This window comes from Rutilus rutilus, assembly GCF_951802725.1.
Source record: "Rutilus rutilus genome assembly, chromosome: 18".
Taxonomy (NCBI): domain Eukaryota; kingdom Metazoa; phylum Chordata; class Actinopteri; order Cypriniformes; family Leuciscidae; genus Rutilus; species Rutilus rutilus.
This window is the reverse complement of record NC_140231.1, coordinates 18,095,366-18,112,828: the sequence shown is the minus strand read 5'-3', so window position 1 is coordinate 18,112,828 and position 17,463 is coordinate 18,095,366. Positions and strand designations below refer to the sequence as shown.

The 17,463-nt window shown below is 36.3% G+C and overlaps 1 protein-coding gene across 4 annotated transcripts in view; it reads right to left on the bottom strand.

Moving 5' to 3' along the window:
- The window catches only part of cnksr2b (connector enhancer of kinase suppressor of Ras 2b), a 36,187-nt gene that overhangs the window by 10,559 nt on the left and 8,165 nt on the right, over nt 1-17,463 (bottom strand). The window contains exons 2-12 of one of the 4 annotated variants that reach the window (XM_084388119.1): nt 16,372-16,535; nt 12,786-12,988; nt 7,690-7,777; nt 5,845-5,886; nt 5,124-5,243; nt 4,262-4,321; nt 4,056-4,124; nt 3,001-3,147; nt 1,380-1,513; nt 782-972; nt 556-645 (exon numbers count right to left, since the gene is read on the bottom strand). In XM_084388119.1, coding sequence (XP_084244245.1) covers nt 556-645; nt 782-972; nt 1,380-1,513; nt 3,001-3,147; nt 4,056-4,124; nt 4,262-4,321; nt 5,124-5,243; nt 5,845-5,886; nt 7,690-7,777; nt 12,786-12,988; nt 16,372-16,535 — 1,308 coding nt within the window. Of the gene's footprint in view, nt 1-555; nt 646-781; nt 973-1,379; nt 1,514-3,000; nt 3,148-4,055; nt 4,125-4,261; nt 4,322-5,123; nt 5,244-5,844; nt 5,887-7,689; nt 7,796-12,785; nt 12,989-16,371; nt 16,536-17,463 lie in introns of all 4 variants that reach the window. The other 3 variants (XM_084388118.1, XM_084388120.1, XM_084388121.1) reach the window with 3 other exon arrangements.

The window sequence follows — 17,463 nt, the reverse complement described above, 5'->3', positions numbered from 1 at the left end:
ACCAGAATTGATTCTGCCTTTTAAATAATGTAATGCTTAGAGCTGAAATCAAATTATTCAGAGGTCTCATGATCAAAGAATAGGGCTGAAAGGTGCAGTGTTGCACATGTACGAATTTAATATAAATTCTGCCAACATGACTAAAGAAAGCATTCTCTCTGCTCCTACTCCTTCAGCAACAGATCCTGGCCTCAACCAATGAGACACCAGCATCTTGGCAAGACCTCTATGTTGGAGTTACCATGGCAATGCAAAACCGAAAAATCCCAAAATCTCAAACAAAGAGCCAGCGAGATACTGGCAGACAGATCACAGAACAAAAAATGAGGTAAATATAGGGGGAACAGGACAATCTGAATGGAATGGCTGAAGATTTTAAAATGTTCAAATGGAGAGGTCAGGGCTGAAGTGATGAAATTCTTGGTTTAGTGTAACCAAAGTAAAGGAGATAAAAAAAACATCCCCCTCAACGCTCACCTACACACACACACACACACACACACACACACACACACACACACACACACGCACACACACACACACACACACACACACCTCTTCTGATCTCTTTCTTCAGCTTGGCTGGATCTTCATAGTCTCCAACCCAGTTATATTCTACAGGCATGGAAATAGGCCTCAGCCGTCCTAGTACACAAGCACAGAGAAATCGAAATAAAATAAAATAAAAAATTACTGCACAATACACATAGAAAAAACAACCTCTCCTGACACTGAAGCTAGCCTGTAAAGATCAAACATCATCATGTAAGAAAGCATGTACCATATGTGGGAGTGCTGTCCCTGCGTACAGTCGGAGGGCCCTGATTCTGATCATACTCGTAACAGTACAGGACGGCATCCTCATCCAACAAGGGGAATCGCCTCCGGCACTCCTGATCCAAGAAGGAATTGGGCGAATCAGAACCTTTAGCGGCCTGCTGGCAATTGCTGGTCAGATTCCCCATGTCATCTCTGCAGTGGTAAGAAAAACATTGTGTAATCTTCTATTACAGCTTTCTTAGAGAAAAATTATTTCCAGTGCAAATTTTCTTTGAAGACTGAGTAATGATGCTAAAAAATTCAGCTTTGCCATCACAGGAATATATTACATTTTAAAATATATTAAAATAACAGTTATTTAAATTTATAATATTTAACAATATTACGTTTTTACTGTATTTTTCTGCATCAGAGACGTCTTTCAAAAACATTTAAACCTTACCATCTCAAAACTTTTGTACTCTCTTTTTAAAAAAGTGCATGGTGTGAGGCGTTTCATACATATTCATACATATTTACAGTGTGGATCAGTGTACTAGTCTGTCCTCTTGTTGTTGAGATTGTCATTTTTGTCTGTGTGTGTGCCTTTAATACTGTACCTGGGTGAATACGGCTCGTCAGGGGGAGGGGGGATGTAGAGGTCCTGTAGAGCGCAGCTGTCCCGTCTGGATGGGGTGCTGAGGGTGCTGGATGGTGTGGCCACACTGCTGCTGGGGCTCGGGGGAATGATGGGCTAAAAACAGTGGTACCGTTAGCTTTAGCGTTTACAACATCCCTTAGGAAAGTTGTTCAAATATACTTTTACGTTTTAATACAGGTCATTTTCAGATTTTCACTTGTCGATAATGAGTGCTTGTTATTTCATTGCAGGTAAAGAAACACATCATAAATAAGTCTACAAATGTACCTCTCCATTCACATGCACACCACCTTTCAAAAGTTTGGGGGTGGTAAGATTTTATAATGTTTTTGAAAGAAAGGCTGCATTTATTTGATCAAAAACAGCTATATTGTGAAATATTATTACCCATTTTAAAAATAATTGGTTCCTATTGTAATAAGGTTTAAAATGCAATTTATTCAGTGTCACATGACAAATCATCTTTTAAGAAACTGTGATACACTTTTCTCAGGATACTTTGATGAACAGAAAGTTCAAAAGAACAGCATTTATTTGGAATATAAACTCTCTGTAACATTATAAATCACTTTTGATCATTTTAATGCATCCTTACTGGAAAAAAGTATTCATTTATTTTCTTTTTTTAATCTTACTGACCCCAACCTTTTAGTGTACATCACCAAGATGTCTTCAAAGCATTTTCGATTTTGTTACAGCTACATCTCTGCAACGGATAAGTGCTTAATAGATACAGTAGTTTTTAAATGACAAAAATGGCGATATTTGTATTGTTTCATGAAAATTTCAAGGGTTATCATACAAAAACTACTGATTTAACAACGGTTTCATCACTGAAATATAATTACCACAAATGAAATGACAACTACTAAAGGAAATGAACTAAAATTAAAAGTCAACAAAAATAAATAATTTTAACAGACATCAAAGACTCATCCTAATGGCAGAATAACCTGACCTGTGTGTCTTTGTGGAAGAAGACATGCGAAAAAATAGCAATGGCCATCTCATTTGAGTGTACAGTCATACTGGATCAGTTTCCTCCTGCGTTTATGTGTGTAAAACACAAAACACTTTGCGCACGCTGAAGCGGCTTTGGTTCTGTGTAAAATAAAATGCCGTCTCAATGACTTCAACTGTTGTCATGACAATCAGCGTGTCTTGTTAACTGTCAGCTGTGCAATAGAAACGGCAAAGAAAAAATGAATACGTGCAATTTATACACCGCACAGTCAAGCGTCAAAAACGACATTCCACATTTTCCTCTCAGGCCACAGTAAAGCTTCCTGATGCACAGGGGCTTCGGTGAAGCTGGAGAGGAGATTGTGGAAAGAGGGATAAGCAGCAGATTAGAGGTAAAAAAAAAGATGAAAGAGAAAAAAAAAGGAAGGTTAGTGGGTGGGGGAAGAGGGGAGTGAAGATTTACCATGCAATCTAGTTGGTCAAAGCCCTAAGGGAGGGGAAGAGTGCTCTTAATGCTGCTAAAAAAAGAACATGCACAGATTGGAGGACTACGCCACAGCATATCATCAATTCACACACACCACTTAATCCTCGTACCGCACACATCCCGTCAGTACCTGCAGGGCGAGGGGCTTCCATCTCATGTTCTTGAGTAAGGCTGGGGCTGACGTGAGAGTGCTCTGAGGTCGTTTCTTCAGCGTGAGGGTCACCCCTGCAGGATTGCTGCGTAAAGAGTTGACCAGGTTCTTCAGCTGCCAGCCCACCTAGGCAAGTCCAACACACGTGTTGACCTCACCACAAGAGAATCAGATAACATTCCAGAGCACACAAGCATTTTGTAGTCTTGTTAACGGGGGGTCATTCTTCATGTCATATACGTCTTAACATTTTGGATAAACAAATGGAAAACTATACACCCCCATTGAAAAGTCTCTGATGCTCACCAAGGCTGCATTTATTTGATCAAAGATACAGCAAAAACAGTTACAACAATTTAAAATAACGGTTTTCTATGTTAATGTGTTTTATAATGTAACTTATTTCTGTGATGCAAAGCTGAATTTTATTCTAGTCTTCAGTGTCACATGACCCTTTAGAAATGCGGATGTAGTGCTCAAGTAACATTTTCCTATTATTATGAAAGTTTATCTGATGAATAGAAAGTTGAAAATAACAGCATTTATTTGAAAGTATTTTTTTTGCAACATAAATGTCTTTACTGTCACTTTTGATCAACTTAATGTGCCCTTGCTGAATAAAAGTATTCATTTATATATGTAAAAAAATAAACATACTGACCCTTGAACGGCAGTGTATTTCTTAACATGAAACAATTTAAAGAAAAAAAGTTTTTCTTTAATTTTTCTCAAAACATTTCAAACAAAGCATGTTTCGTATAAATAATATATTCATTTTAGATTTTTGTATTCAGTTTTATATGAGCAATGACTAATATCTTTTATTCAATCATGTTCATTTTCATCTTGTAGTGTAATAAGGCTACAGTTAAAGTTTAGGAGTATACTTTTGATATACTAAAGTTGATCTTTTTATAGAAACTAAAATGAAAACAGAAAAAATATTTCTTCATTACGAAGCGTGATGAAAAGGAATGATCTAGTCATGTTAGCAGGTAAAAGGTAAAATGATTGTGTATAATAGAAACGCTCACCACTGTCTGATGATTGACCTGTATGACCTCATCACCAGCATGGATTTTCTTACAGCGGTCAGCTAGTGACTGGAAGAGGAAGAGGGACAGAGAGAAAGCCATTGGATTACACACAATTGTTTTGAAGATCACATGTACAACCATTTGTCCATGCATGTCATACTGAGGTGAAATATTGTACTGAAATATTGAAAATGACCACTCACTCCCTCTGTAGTGCCTGTGATGACATGTAGGCCATCATAGGTTGATTTGATGTACATGCCCTAGGGCAAGGAGAAAGACACTTTAGAGCCATTGCCTGAAAATATCGGACACACACTGAGAAAACACTGAAAGTAGCTTGCTGACATGACATGCAAGCACAAATCCACTCTGACACACAGTCGCATAAAGAAGGGATATAGTGGGAGAGAGAGGGTGTGTGTGAATGTTTATTTTTATCTATCTCTATTCAGGCTTTATTGAGCGGATACTGAAAGTGTCAAGTGTGTCTATATGTAACTGTGAAATATTACTGCCTGAAGCGCAAAACACGACTACCAGCTTACCATCATTAATGAAGATGGGGTGGACGTGGCTTCAAATGCTGCTAAATACTCATAGTCTTTCTTTGCAATAATTCTATCTATCTATCTATGATCCATCCATCCATTTGTGTATCTATCTATCTATCTATCTATCTATCTATCTATCTATCTATCTATCTATCTATCTATCTATCTATCTATCTATCTATCTATCTATCTATCTATCTATCTATCTATCTATCCATCCATCCATCCATCCATCCATCCATCATCCATCCATCATCCATCCATCCATCCATCATCCATCATCCATCCATCCATCCATCCATGAAGTAAAAAGATCTTCAGTTTTGAATAATTAAAATTTATAATAAACTGTTCTAAATTAATGCATTAAATTAGTAATATTTGTTTATTATTTATCATTTAAAGGGCTTTTGATTTAAAATGCTGTTTAAAAAAAAAACATCCTAGTTGGAAACCTCCTGAATTTTGTGCATAAGAAGAGAGATAAGAAATCAGGCATCCAGATACCCACCAGTCCCTCGGTGGACCTTATGTTGTCCAGCTGCACCACTTCCAGATGGGCGGCCTGGGACACCATGGGGTCCGAAGAGAGGGAAATGATGTGGTCACACACACCTGAAAGTGTCTTACACTGAGGACAGAGAGAATAATTTTGGATATCCTGACCAAGAGAGGCTCAGAACAAGTATTCTAGCTGAAGCCGCTCCTGGGCTACAATATGCTGATCATTTCGTTGCATGTTCACCGCACAGCTTCGTAAACACCATCTGCGCTGAGATCGAGAGTCGCCAAGATGCACTGTTCTATGAAGTAATCATGTGACCAGGATGGTCTCATAAGCATAATTCTCCATGATTGTGCTGCCTTCTTTGAATTGATCCATGCAATCACGATTCTCCCTCAATCTGCTGCTGGTGACTAATCAGTAAAGGTGTTCCTGGTGTTGCAAACGCAAACTCTCTCTTTCTCTCACTGTCACTCTCAGATGAAATGTGGCCTGGCCTGGTATTTATAGCAGAGAGCCAGCTGTACCCTGACTGACACTGCAGCATGGGCTAGACTGCATGAATCAAATGTGAATATATTTCTCTCTCACTCACCTCACACATACTCTCGCTCTCTTATTTTTTCTCACTTCGACACAGATTTCTATTTTTGAACAGAGGAGCTAGATAAGGAGCTTTATGTAAATTAATCACGAGGATGTGTGAGAATATAAATGTCACTCTTACCACATGCAGTATCTTATTTTCTGTCTCATACACTGTGCCATCCTAAAACACAAGAAAAGAAAATGCAGTTTTAACAAATAACATTCTAATCTCATCACACTTACAACCTCATAACTGAAATACTACATTTGATTGAAACTGCATAATACATTTCATTTATAACACAGAAATGTTATAATCAGTATTTTAGTTTTCCTGTAAAAAAAAATTAAGCATACTATTTTCTTATTTTGTCTTATTTTCTAAAATAGTATATTTTTATATTTACACTATTTAATATTAAGAATATATATTAATATTGGATTAAGTTTTGTTTTTCTTAGCCCCCTGCAAAAAGTTCTTGTTTTAAGCATAAATGTCACTAAATTTAGTTTGATTTATGCAAAAAAAAAAAAAAAAAAAACGTAATTTGACATATTTTCTCCTCGGATGCAATTCTGTTTCTTACGTATTTTTTTCTTTTTATATAGTATACTGGAAAACAAAGATTTTTTCTGTAGTGTTATATAATGCTAAATGGTTATATAATGCTTTATAGTTCATGTGCATTCATGTCATGAAACTTTGATTAATACATATCCAATGGTGAATCATCAGAAGTATTATATAATATTTGCTAATGACATATCAACAAAAGTTATAAAATGCTTCCCAGTTTTGTGAAACGAACACATTTGATTTCTGCTCTAATGGGTAAACAGAGTTTTGGGATGTCTCAGATGAGGAGCTGAGCGTTGCTTGTACAACAAAAGAAGAAAAGATGCTTGCTGGCACGGAGACTTGCACCTATCTGAAATAGCCAAAGGCAGCGTTCTCCGTCTTGAGCAGACAGCTGAGGAGAAGATGAGTCATCCTCCCACACCGAACCTGGTGCAACACTTTTCTTCTTCCTCCTCTCATCTGCTCATTTCCTCCACTCTCCATCACTCTGCTTAATGGTAGTCTGATTTCCAGCCCGTGGGTGAGGGAGCTTGGGGATCTCGACTGGCCACACTCATGATTAATCTTAAACATATTGGGAATCTCCTTCAACACTCAACCTACACATCACAGCCTGATTCAAAGGAGAGTAAATAAAGATTGAGCTAATACACATTAGTGTTTAATTAAGAGAGGACAACTTTATATAAAGTTTGAATGCGTGAAAGGCCCTTCAGAGTGTGGTATTTTTCATATCATAAAGAGCAAATTCTATAGGCCTTCATACATGTTCTGGGACACATCGCTTTTCTCCCACCTGGGACGGTCTGTGCTCGCCCTCAATGGCCCATGCCAGAGCAGCACTATTTCAATCCAGGACAGAAAATTGAGAAGGAGAAAAAAAATGTCCATGGCCTCCTTCTAAAGAACCTTCTGCCCTAGAAACTCCACCCTGCTTTCCATGCATCCTCGAAAAAGAGATTTAGTCCTAAAGTATGGCGTGATACTGGTGTGGGTGAAACAGAAGATAGACTCTAGGTCAAAAGAGACTGCTTAACTTTGCATTTCATTTGATGGATATGGGATTTAAAGGGACAGTTCACTCAAAAAAGAAATTCAGTCATAATTTAAATAAAATGTATAAATACATGCCAAAGTAAACTTGTTTATTAAAAAAACATGTTAACAAGTTTACTTTGGCAGCCCCAAAAATACATTTTGATTTTGAAACATACTTATTTATTGTTTATTTTCTCTACAGTTACTTTTATGATGCTTTTTGGAGCTTGACAGTAAAAATATTTTGGGTTTGGAATGACGTGGGAGTTAATAAATGACAAAAATGTTCATTTTGGAGTAGACTATCCCTGGAAAAAAAGATGAAGGTGATATGTTAATGTTATAATTGAGTGTTTCAGTCCATACCTGCTGAACTATTGTGGTCAGCTCCAGACACAGCTGAATCACATTATTCCTGGTCATGGAGTAGTCTGCTACGGCAGCGAACGGAGACCTGATGAAGAAGTAACATCTGCCATTAACCATTAGATCACTTCTAATCACAACCATTTTTAATGTCTAACCTTCCTCGATGTCGCTGCACTGCCAAAGCCGAACTGAGTCTAATTCAGGCAATGGAGGACATTCATGATGAGGAATGAGAGCTAAAAGGAGGTGAACCAAGTAGCATGTGGAGAGGGAGGGAGATGAAGAGTAACAAAAACAGAGAGAGACAGATAGACAGAACTGAAAGCGAGAGGAGAGAGAGGATTTTTCGCTTCAATGCACTAATTCACAGAGGCTCAGGCAGCAGGAGGAAGCTCTGCTCACGTGCCCCATCACACAGACGGCAAAGATCACTCTTTCTATCATTATGAGAGTCTTTCATTTAGACCATGCTGTTCCCTTCTGTGACCATAATAAATTCATTTCGGTCTGATTTTGTTAATATGCTAGAAGCATATTATTATTACAGCATACAGTATTTTTTGCTAAATATAATAAGTATATACAGAATGTATATACTTATATTACAGCATAGACTGGGCTCAACGGTAAAAAACAATAAGGCTGAGTAGGTCAGATTTGTACTTGCCACGCCAACATTTTCATGGGCCCCAACACAATTTTTTTTATTTTCTATTTTCTTCCTATTTTAGTAATGTATTTTACACACTTCTGTTCAAAAGTTTGGGTCCGTTGTTTTTCATACTTTTCAATACTTTTATTCAGCAAAGACAATAAATTGATCTGAAGTTAAAGACATGTAGAATGTTAAAAAGGATTTCAATTTCAAATAAATGCGGTTCTTTTGAACTTTCCATTCATCAAAGAATCCTGAAAAAATAAATGCATCAAATCTTCCACAGAAAGGAGGATCATGTGACACTGAAGACTGGAGTAATGATGCTGAAAATATTTCACAATATTACAGTTTTTACTGATCAAATAATTGAAGCCTTGGTGAGCGCAAGAAAATCTTATCAAACCCAAACTTTCGAACAGTAGTGTACAATATGTGCCCCAAAATATTTTATGAAATGTTTGGTTTTCTTTACAAAAAAACCCTTTAAAATACAAACGTATTTAAATTTACAAAAATAGCTATAAATTCATAAACGCACAAATTCATGAAAAGTAGTGAATGATAAAAGTTGCATTTTTACTACTTACTGGTGCATCACCAGCCATTTTGATAAAACCTATGTAAGCTAGCTAGATAAATTTAGCTTAATTTTAGCACATATACATGATCATCTTTGTCATTTTCAGTCATGTCCTGCTTATAGTTTCAGTTTTCATTCGTGAACACATGAACATATATCGGATACCCACAATGCATTGCAGTGTGAAAGACCCAAGACATTGACTAGAAGAACCGATTAACTAGTCGACTAGATGGTACCAGAAATCCTCTCTATAGAAGAAAGCACAAGGGCATCATTTATCTTAATGAGTGCACTGAGCAGCATTTCTGACTCCAGGGTTCATATCTTACACTGAATAATAAGACTGTAACATACGAATATGATCACCCAGGACAACACTCCTGCTGTCATCCTGTCTGTGGAGAATAAATGAGGGAGACCCGGAGGCCAGGAATAATCTAGGGAGACGCAGCAGCAGATTAATTGCACTCAGAAATTATGAGTGTGTGCGGTTAGGCAGGAGACTTGGCGTATTGTACTAACGAGGAGGCGTGGCCAACGAGAGCTTTGGCTGATGAAGGAATTAATGCAAACTCACAAAAACATGACCTTGCGCACACACACTTGAGAGACAAACGGAAGTGCTTAGCAGACACGCCGGCCGTTTTCAGGGCCAGCTCCTCCAAAACAGAAGAGACTTACGTAAGCTTTTTTACTCATCTTTTGTTTGTCAGCTGATTGCTCATGGGTGTTACATAAGGAAATCGGCATGATCGTGTCATCTGTGGCCTCTCGCATGACCTCACTGATGAGTTCGAAACAATGAAGCCTTTTACCCGAGATGAGCGGTCATGTGACCGTACGCATGGTAGATAAAAGAGCAGGATTACTGAGGCCGCTTTCATTGAACTTTGAGTTTGCTTGTAAATAAATACAGCAGCCCTAAAAGTACTTGGACACATTTGGACACTTTAAATGTATTAATTTAATTGCCTTTACAAAATATCAATTCATGTGGCATCTGCAAACCAATTTAGCCCAACTAACTTAATTTCAATATATCTATTGTTTTATCCTCAACAAAGTACTTTTATTTGCACACAAATGTGCTTGTGCTATCTTTAAATGCAAAACAAATCTATCGTTTTGTTCATCCATAAATCATCCACACACATTTTTAAGTCAACTAAAGTGTCCAACAGTGTTATTTTAGTATTATTTATAATTATTAACATTTTGATTTAGCTTTTTCTATATTTTCATTTTTTAAGTAATTCTGTTATGGCCTTTTTTTTTTTCTTTTTTTTTCTTTTTTTATGTATATTTCTATTTAGCTTACTTTTTTTTAAGGTTAATTAATAATTTTAGTACCACAACTTAAACAAAAAATAGAAATCTTGCACTGGCAACTAACTGAAATAGATGAAAGTTTTTCATCTAATTTTAACATTTTATTTACATTTAACAAAACAAATTTGAATAGTTTTAGTTAACAATAACAACCCTAGTAAAAAAAATTGTATACTTAAGCACAGTTTATCCACAATTTATAATGTACTTTAGTATAACTAAATGTATTTTTGGTCTGCTAAATTGGAACAACTAATGTAGTACTAAATGCGTTTAGGTTGTCCAAAAGCAGTGCTGAAGTTCAACTAAAGTTGTATTAAATATACTTGTTTATGCTAAAGTGAAACTATTCCAAGTATACTTAAGTACACTTTAAATATCTACTCTTGTATTTAAATGTTGATGTGCAAAATTCACTCAGCATAAACTTCAAATGTATTTTGGTGACATTTCAATTGCAATTCAATTACACTAAAAGAGTGTTGAACATACATTAATAGTATACTGATAACAAACTGAGGTCATACTATCCTTTACTTGTAGTGATTTTAAAACACATTGTAATGGCATTCAAAGTAAACTTGAAGCATCATTATTTTGTGCTTCAAATATAATAAAGTAATCTTTATAATTAATGACACAGCTTAAGAATTTACCTTTTACTGACATTTTACAGACACCCTCCAGTATACCAGTAAACTCACTTATCAGGAGAACATCAGTTAGACAATGGGAACAGATATATGTACATTGAATGTACATACGGTCTGGATTCGAACACTCGGTTTACCAGTTGTGCGACCACGCAGATATGCATTATGCAAAACTGGGGTTACTTTGTGTTCTTTCTATACTGTTACAAGTACTGCTATAAGCAAACCGATTTCTCCATCAATGACAGCACAAATTATATGGATTTAAAGACTGCGAATCGCAGAGAAAAGTCTCAATTATAGGCGCAGTAAGCGGTGCGTGAAAATAAACGCAAAACTGTATAGAACATGAAAGTGCGTTAAACTTGAAGCTGTTGAAGAAATAAAGCCAGAAGACACAACATTAAATATCATCTGCAGAATGTTTTGCTTCCCTTTTACCTGATGTAATCTTTCATTAATGCTGCATAACATTAGGTTTATTCTTGTGCACGCACTAAAACACACGTTGGTGGAAGAATGTGAACGTGCAGAACTGCTTATGTTTCCATCCATAACATTTCTCTGCCGATTGTCTCTGCGTGCTTCAACTCTCAATGTACAGCTCCTAATGTAAAATGCAATGAAATTATTTGGCGTTTTGATGCTCTTGCATTACGCTGCGGATTTAAATGTGAAACATGAATTGAAATTATTTTAATACATTTTACGTTGTCACTTTTCATGGTTAACGTTTCTGAATTTATTTGACACTTTAACTTTTTGTGCAATTTTTGAGGACTAGTCAGGCTAATTTTAATAATTTGTTTAATAATTCATAATATTTTGACAGCCCAAAGGGCTGCAGTCCACATTTCAAAGTGCAGTGGGCCATTAAAGTACCATAAATGGGAAAAGTGTATTACAGTAGGTGCATTGGAGTGTATTAGGAATACACTTAAGTAATAAAACTTCTTATCAAGTACGTGAATTTCTTTCACCATTTCAAACTGACTATATGTTGTTTTCTTTATTTGTCATAAGTACATCTCTTTACTTTTGTAACTGTATATGTATGCTGCTTTGCAACCATGCAAAATTGTGAAAAGCGCTATAGAAATAAATTTGAATTGAATTAAACAATACCTGAGATTCAAAGTGTGGTTAAATTATTTAAAAGGTTAAGGTCAAAATTATAAAACTTACTTCATAATTCTGTTTTTTTTTTGGTTTTTTTTACATTAATATGGCCTTCATACATCTACAGGATCATAAGATGAGTTGCCTCATTCATCCCTTACCAAGACTAGTTGTTGGGCTGAGTAAGCATGGACATGTCATTGGGGTTATGAAATGGGCATCCCCTTTCAAAGCTTTTGTCCAGTTACTTTATATTATATATACAATGGGTGTGGTGTGTGTGTGTGTGTGCGTTTGTAGGTCATATTTAAAGTATTTTTTTGTGCTCAGAGATCATTTTGATAATCACTTTTAACAAGTTTCAAACATGTTGTAGATGGAATTAGGAACCTAGCAAGTGTACTTTCTTAAAGATGAATATATATTTCATCCTTCTCCAATTGCATTTGTAAAAGGTACTGCTTTACAAATGAATTAGTAGTGCACTAAGTCTGTATGCTTGATGAAAGCATGAAATAACTACATTTATAGTGTATTTTCAGTTAGTACATAGACATGTCAAACTATTTTTAGTATACCTATCATGAAATAAATCTATTTTAAATACAATTCAGTGTATTTATTTTTCACTAGGGAACAATACTTTTAGGGCCACTATATATGCAGCTGCACTGTTTAATGTTTGAAAATGTGTCTGTATGCATATCTGTGTTGAGTGTGGGCTGTGTTGGCGCCTCTTTGCAGGACTAACCTATCCAACCAAGCCAGCAGGCTCTTGGCGGCAGCGATGAGGTCCACTACAGAGGTCAGAAAGTCATTGGGAAGTTTTCGGGTGGCTCTGCCGTCATAGTGACCGCCCCTCCGCCGGCCCGTTATGAAGTTCTGCAGGTTCTTGGCTGATGCGTTCAGCTTATGGGTCAGAGTCTTCAGGTTCTCTGTCTCTAGTCCATAGTTCTGAATAAGAAAGAGCAAGAAACACCATCACAACCTCCAAGAAAGGGCTAAAGAAACTTTTTTTGTGAGCATGGCTAAACTATGATGTCCTATAAATAAACTTTTTTAAATCTCCCTTTTCAGGATTTTCACTTATGCTCCAGCTTCTGTAATACTGTAGCTTACTCTTGAAACTCTGCAATGTGGTACTGTATATATTACTGGCTCTTGTGTGACAAATTGCTTGCGATGTTCCACATTTGTAAGTTGCTTTGGATAAAAGCATCTGCTAAACGATTAAATATGGATGTAAATGTAAATGAAACGGGGGGAGGTAAAGGCAAGGTCATAGGCACTCTGTGATGCAGTCCAAGTTCACTGGGAAAAAAGTAGTTTGAGTGGTTTTAAATAATGGAGGAAATAAAATGGAGAAGGAGAAAAGGGTCACTTAAAGGTACACAACCCACGCAACATTAACGTGAACTTAACATCATAGTTCAAGTGAATCTTAATAAATACCTTGCTATAAAAATATGAATACATCAATATACATACCGTTCAAAAGTTTGGGGTCACGATACGATTTTTTAAAATGTTTTTGAAAGAAGTCTCTTATGCTCACCAAAATTGAATTTATTCAACCTAAAATAAAGTAGAAACAGTAATATTGTGAAATATAATTACAATTTAAAAGAACTGTTTTCTATGTTAATATGTTTTTAAAAAAATACATTTTAGTACTTTATTCCTGTGATGGCAATGCTAAATTTTCAGCATCTTTACTCCAGTCTTCAGTGTCACATGATCCCCCAGAAATCGTCCTAATATGCTGCTCAAGAAACATTTCTTATTATTATCAATATTATTATTAATAAAAAGTTGTGCTGCTTAATATTTTGGTGGAAACTGTGATGCATTTTTTTCCTTTTTTTAATAAATATAAAGTTCAAAAGAACAGCATTTATTTGAAATACAAGCATTTTGTAACGTTATAAATGTCTTTACTGTCGCTTTTGATCAATTAAAATGTGTCCTTACAGATTAGAAGTATTAATTTCTTTCAAAATCTTACAGAACCCAAACTTTTGAACGGTAGTGTTTATATGTCATTGTATGTCTCCACTGATTTATTTTGATTTTGATTAACATTTAATCAACAAGATTTTTGTTTGGAACGCTGAATTTCTCCATCAGTGATGGGATGGACATCACTAACAGGTTAAGTAAAAAATATGAGTACGTACAGAGCATATTTTTATCAAAATGCAAAATGCAAGAAAAAAATAATAAAAATTGTGAGCGGGCAAATCCCTCTACCTGATACCCCCTTACAGTCATATACTCCACATAGTACGGATCTCCCAGAATGCCTTGCTGCACACAAAAGCCAGTGGGGATCTGTCATGCAATAGAACCAGCATGAGGGACAGATGAGTCATCATATTTAATGCAGCAGGGCTCCATGTTGGACAAACCCAGAGAAGCATTACATAAGAGGCTTTCAGGGACTAGCTGGGCTTAAGCACGTGACATAACAAATGGTGGGAACAAAAAAGAGGAATACAGGGGGCCAGTTTGCAAAGGCAGTGGCTAGTATACCCCCATTCACCCTCCTTTTTCTGCCCTCTTCCTTCATCCGCTCAGGACTGCTGTGCTCCTTCTCTCACACTTTTCTTTGCTCTCCCTCAGAGCCTTTCTCTCCTGTTTTAATTTGTTATCCTACTCTCACCCGACTGCTGCCAGTTTTCTACCCACTCTGCCCACACAAACTTTCAGTCGCTCCGCCTCTCTTTCCATCCTTCTGCATAAGCGTCCTTATTTCTCTTGTACCCTATCAGAACAGCCTGGAAACTGTGTGCAGGATGACAGTGGGGAATGGAGGGATTTTCAAGGATTTAAAGTGTTTGTTTTGGCTATTATAAATTGCACAGGATGCAATTACCATAAACATAGAGGCAGCATGGGAAAAACAGGGTCAGGTGCTTCAGGAATAAAGATAACGTATAGTGCTTGAGTGATTTGGGTATTTTAATGGTTAATATCCACAATAGGGGTTTTCAACCTTTTTGATGACACGGACCCCCAAATATGATGATCCTCTTTGCCTTGCTAAATGTATCTCTTGATACATCTAAAAGTATTCTGATGGTGGGTAGAAAAAGTAAATATATTTTTTGGAATATCAGGGGTATTATTAATATTAATATTAGTATTATATTATACAAGTATTATCCATATAATAATGAACACATATGTATATTTGATACAATCTTGATACATGAAATGCATAATTTAGATCTTAATTATGCTTATCCACATGCTATTTATATTCATTTTGACATGTAACCAAAAAATGTATTGTAAGAAAAATGTAAATATTATAAATCTGTGTAAATATTATTACATGGAAAAATATTTAGAAAAATATATTCTACCCACCATCAGGATATTTTTAGAAGCATAAACCTGAAGAAAAACTTTAAACTATGTCTGCGAATAGAAAATAAAATCCCTCTCATGATTTCTGACCAGTCTTTAGAAAGCAGAATGGAAAAGTAATAATATGAAAATTCTGTATATTTGAACCTTTTATTAATTTTTTGCTTTTTAATCTATTTTATTTTAAAAAATTCAAATAAAAAACCTATTTACTTTTTTCAAAACCCCTGATCTACTGAACAGGGTGGATGTAATAAATGTACATAATACAGCTTACATAACAGATTTATTAACAGCTTGAGCCAGCACAAACCCTCTTTTGGCGTTAAAAAAGTACAGTCAGGATTTACTAAAGACAAGCGGTGAAAAATTTGCACTGAAAAGGCTTGGACTGGGTTATTTTTGCGGCTGACCTTATTGCATATGCATTTGTAGGAGATTCCCTTTTAGAAACAAGATTTATGGGAGGACAGTATTTAAATGAATCATGCAAGGTGATTTATTAAGGTTTGAGCTGGTCAATTTACTGGTATGTGCGCCATTTACAGCCCAAAAAAGCATGTCTTAAAGGGGATGCTAATTTGCATTGCTCTTGGTAGGTTGTGCTGGTCATTATGGAAATGATTTTAATTTGTGTACTTTAATTTGCACGTCAGAACTTTCCACTCCCATTGGCGCTTTTTTGGAATTGCGCTCTCACGCTAATTTGCCCTGTTTAGTAAATCTGGCCCTAAATCATAGAATATAACATGGCTGGAACACTGTATTCACCAACCTGCATCCAGAACCGTAACTACGCATCTTGTAATTGCTATTATGCCGTTTCAGTTATGTTATTATAAAAACATAACAGCAGCATAAAGCGAAACAATGCTATAAAACTCACTTACTCTGTAAAGCAGATTCAATTTGTGTTTGTTGAGGACACAATGCACCTGTGTGAGTGTGTTTGCGTATGTGCTCACCAGCGCACAAAGCAGGTCCACAGCCTCCAGAATGAGTTCCTGGTGGCCGATTCGAGAAACACCCAGATCCTCGAGCTCCTGATGTGTGATTCTCAACAGCTGTTCACCGCCCACCTTCTCCTGCTCAAAGTTCTTAATGTACTGCTGCAGACAGTCATCCAAGCCTTGAAAAGAGCAACAAACAGCAATATGAAGACGTCATTCGAGCTGCTAGAGCATCCTGGATCCTATGTATTCACTTACACCATCATTTTCTTAATCTACTATGAGTTCTAATCTGATTAAATATGACTAAAACAGAGATTATAAGCAACTATAGTCTCAAATATATCTCCCAGCATGAGAGTGTGGGAGCCGATTGCGTGTTTACATGGTTACCATCAATGTGTACAGCACACATAAATATCCTCTCTAGGACAGTAGTGAGGGATTGTGAAAATTTTGGCACACAGCTGTTTAAACAGACTTTATTTTGTGGACCGATCCAGGCACACAACTTTGAAATGCTTTGCTGTCATGAACAGACGTCAGTGGACTTCAAGCACTATTGTCACTAATAAGGGAAGACCTATTTGGCGAGCGCTAGCTGTTGTCTAGGAAACACATGCCTCCCCCGTGCCCCCTACCCTTCATCTATACTGATCCTTCACTATTGTTTTCTTCTCCCACAGCTTCACACAAAACATCATATATTTATAGAGGAGAGACAGAAATTATTTCACACGTTCAGCTGAACCAGAAGCATTGTGTTGTTTTTAGATCACTCAAGTACAAGCAAGGAGGTAGTTGTGCTATTATATTGTACAATCTCTCTCTCTAACCATTCTCAGGGTTCCAGACTGCAAATAAAATGGCCTCAAATGAGATAAAATAATTATAAAATAATATCATAAGGAAAACTTACATTTGCAGTTTCTTTGTGTATCATCTTGTCAGGTGGCATTTGTTATCAGCGTGCATCAACATTTCAACAACAGAAAACGCAATGTCCGATTCACAAACAAAAGACAAGTTCTTTGAATCAGTTTTTTTTAACGAGTCAGTCAAAAAGATTCACGAAAAAGCTTTAGATTTGCTCATGAGTTAGCGGTT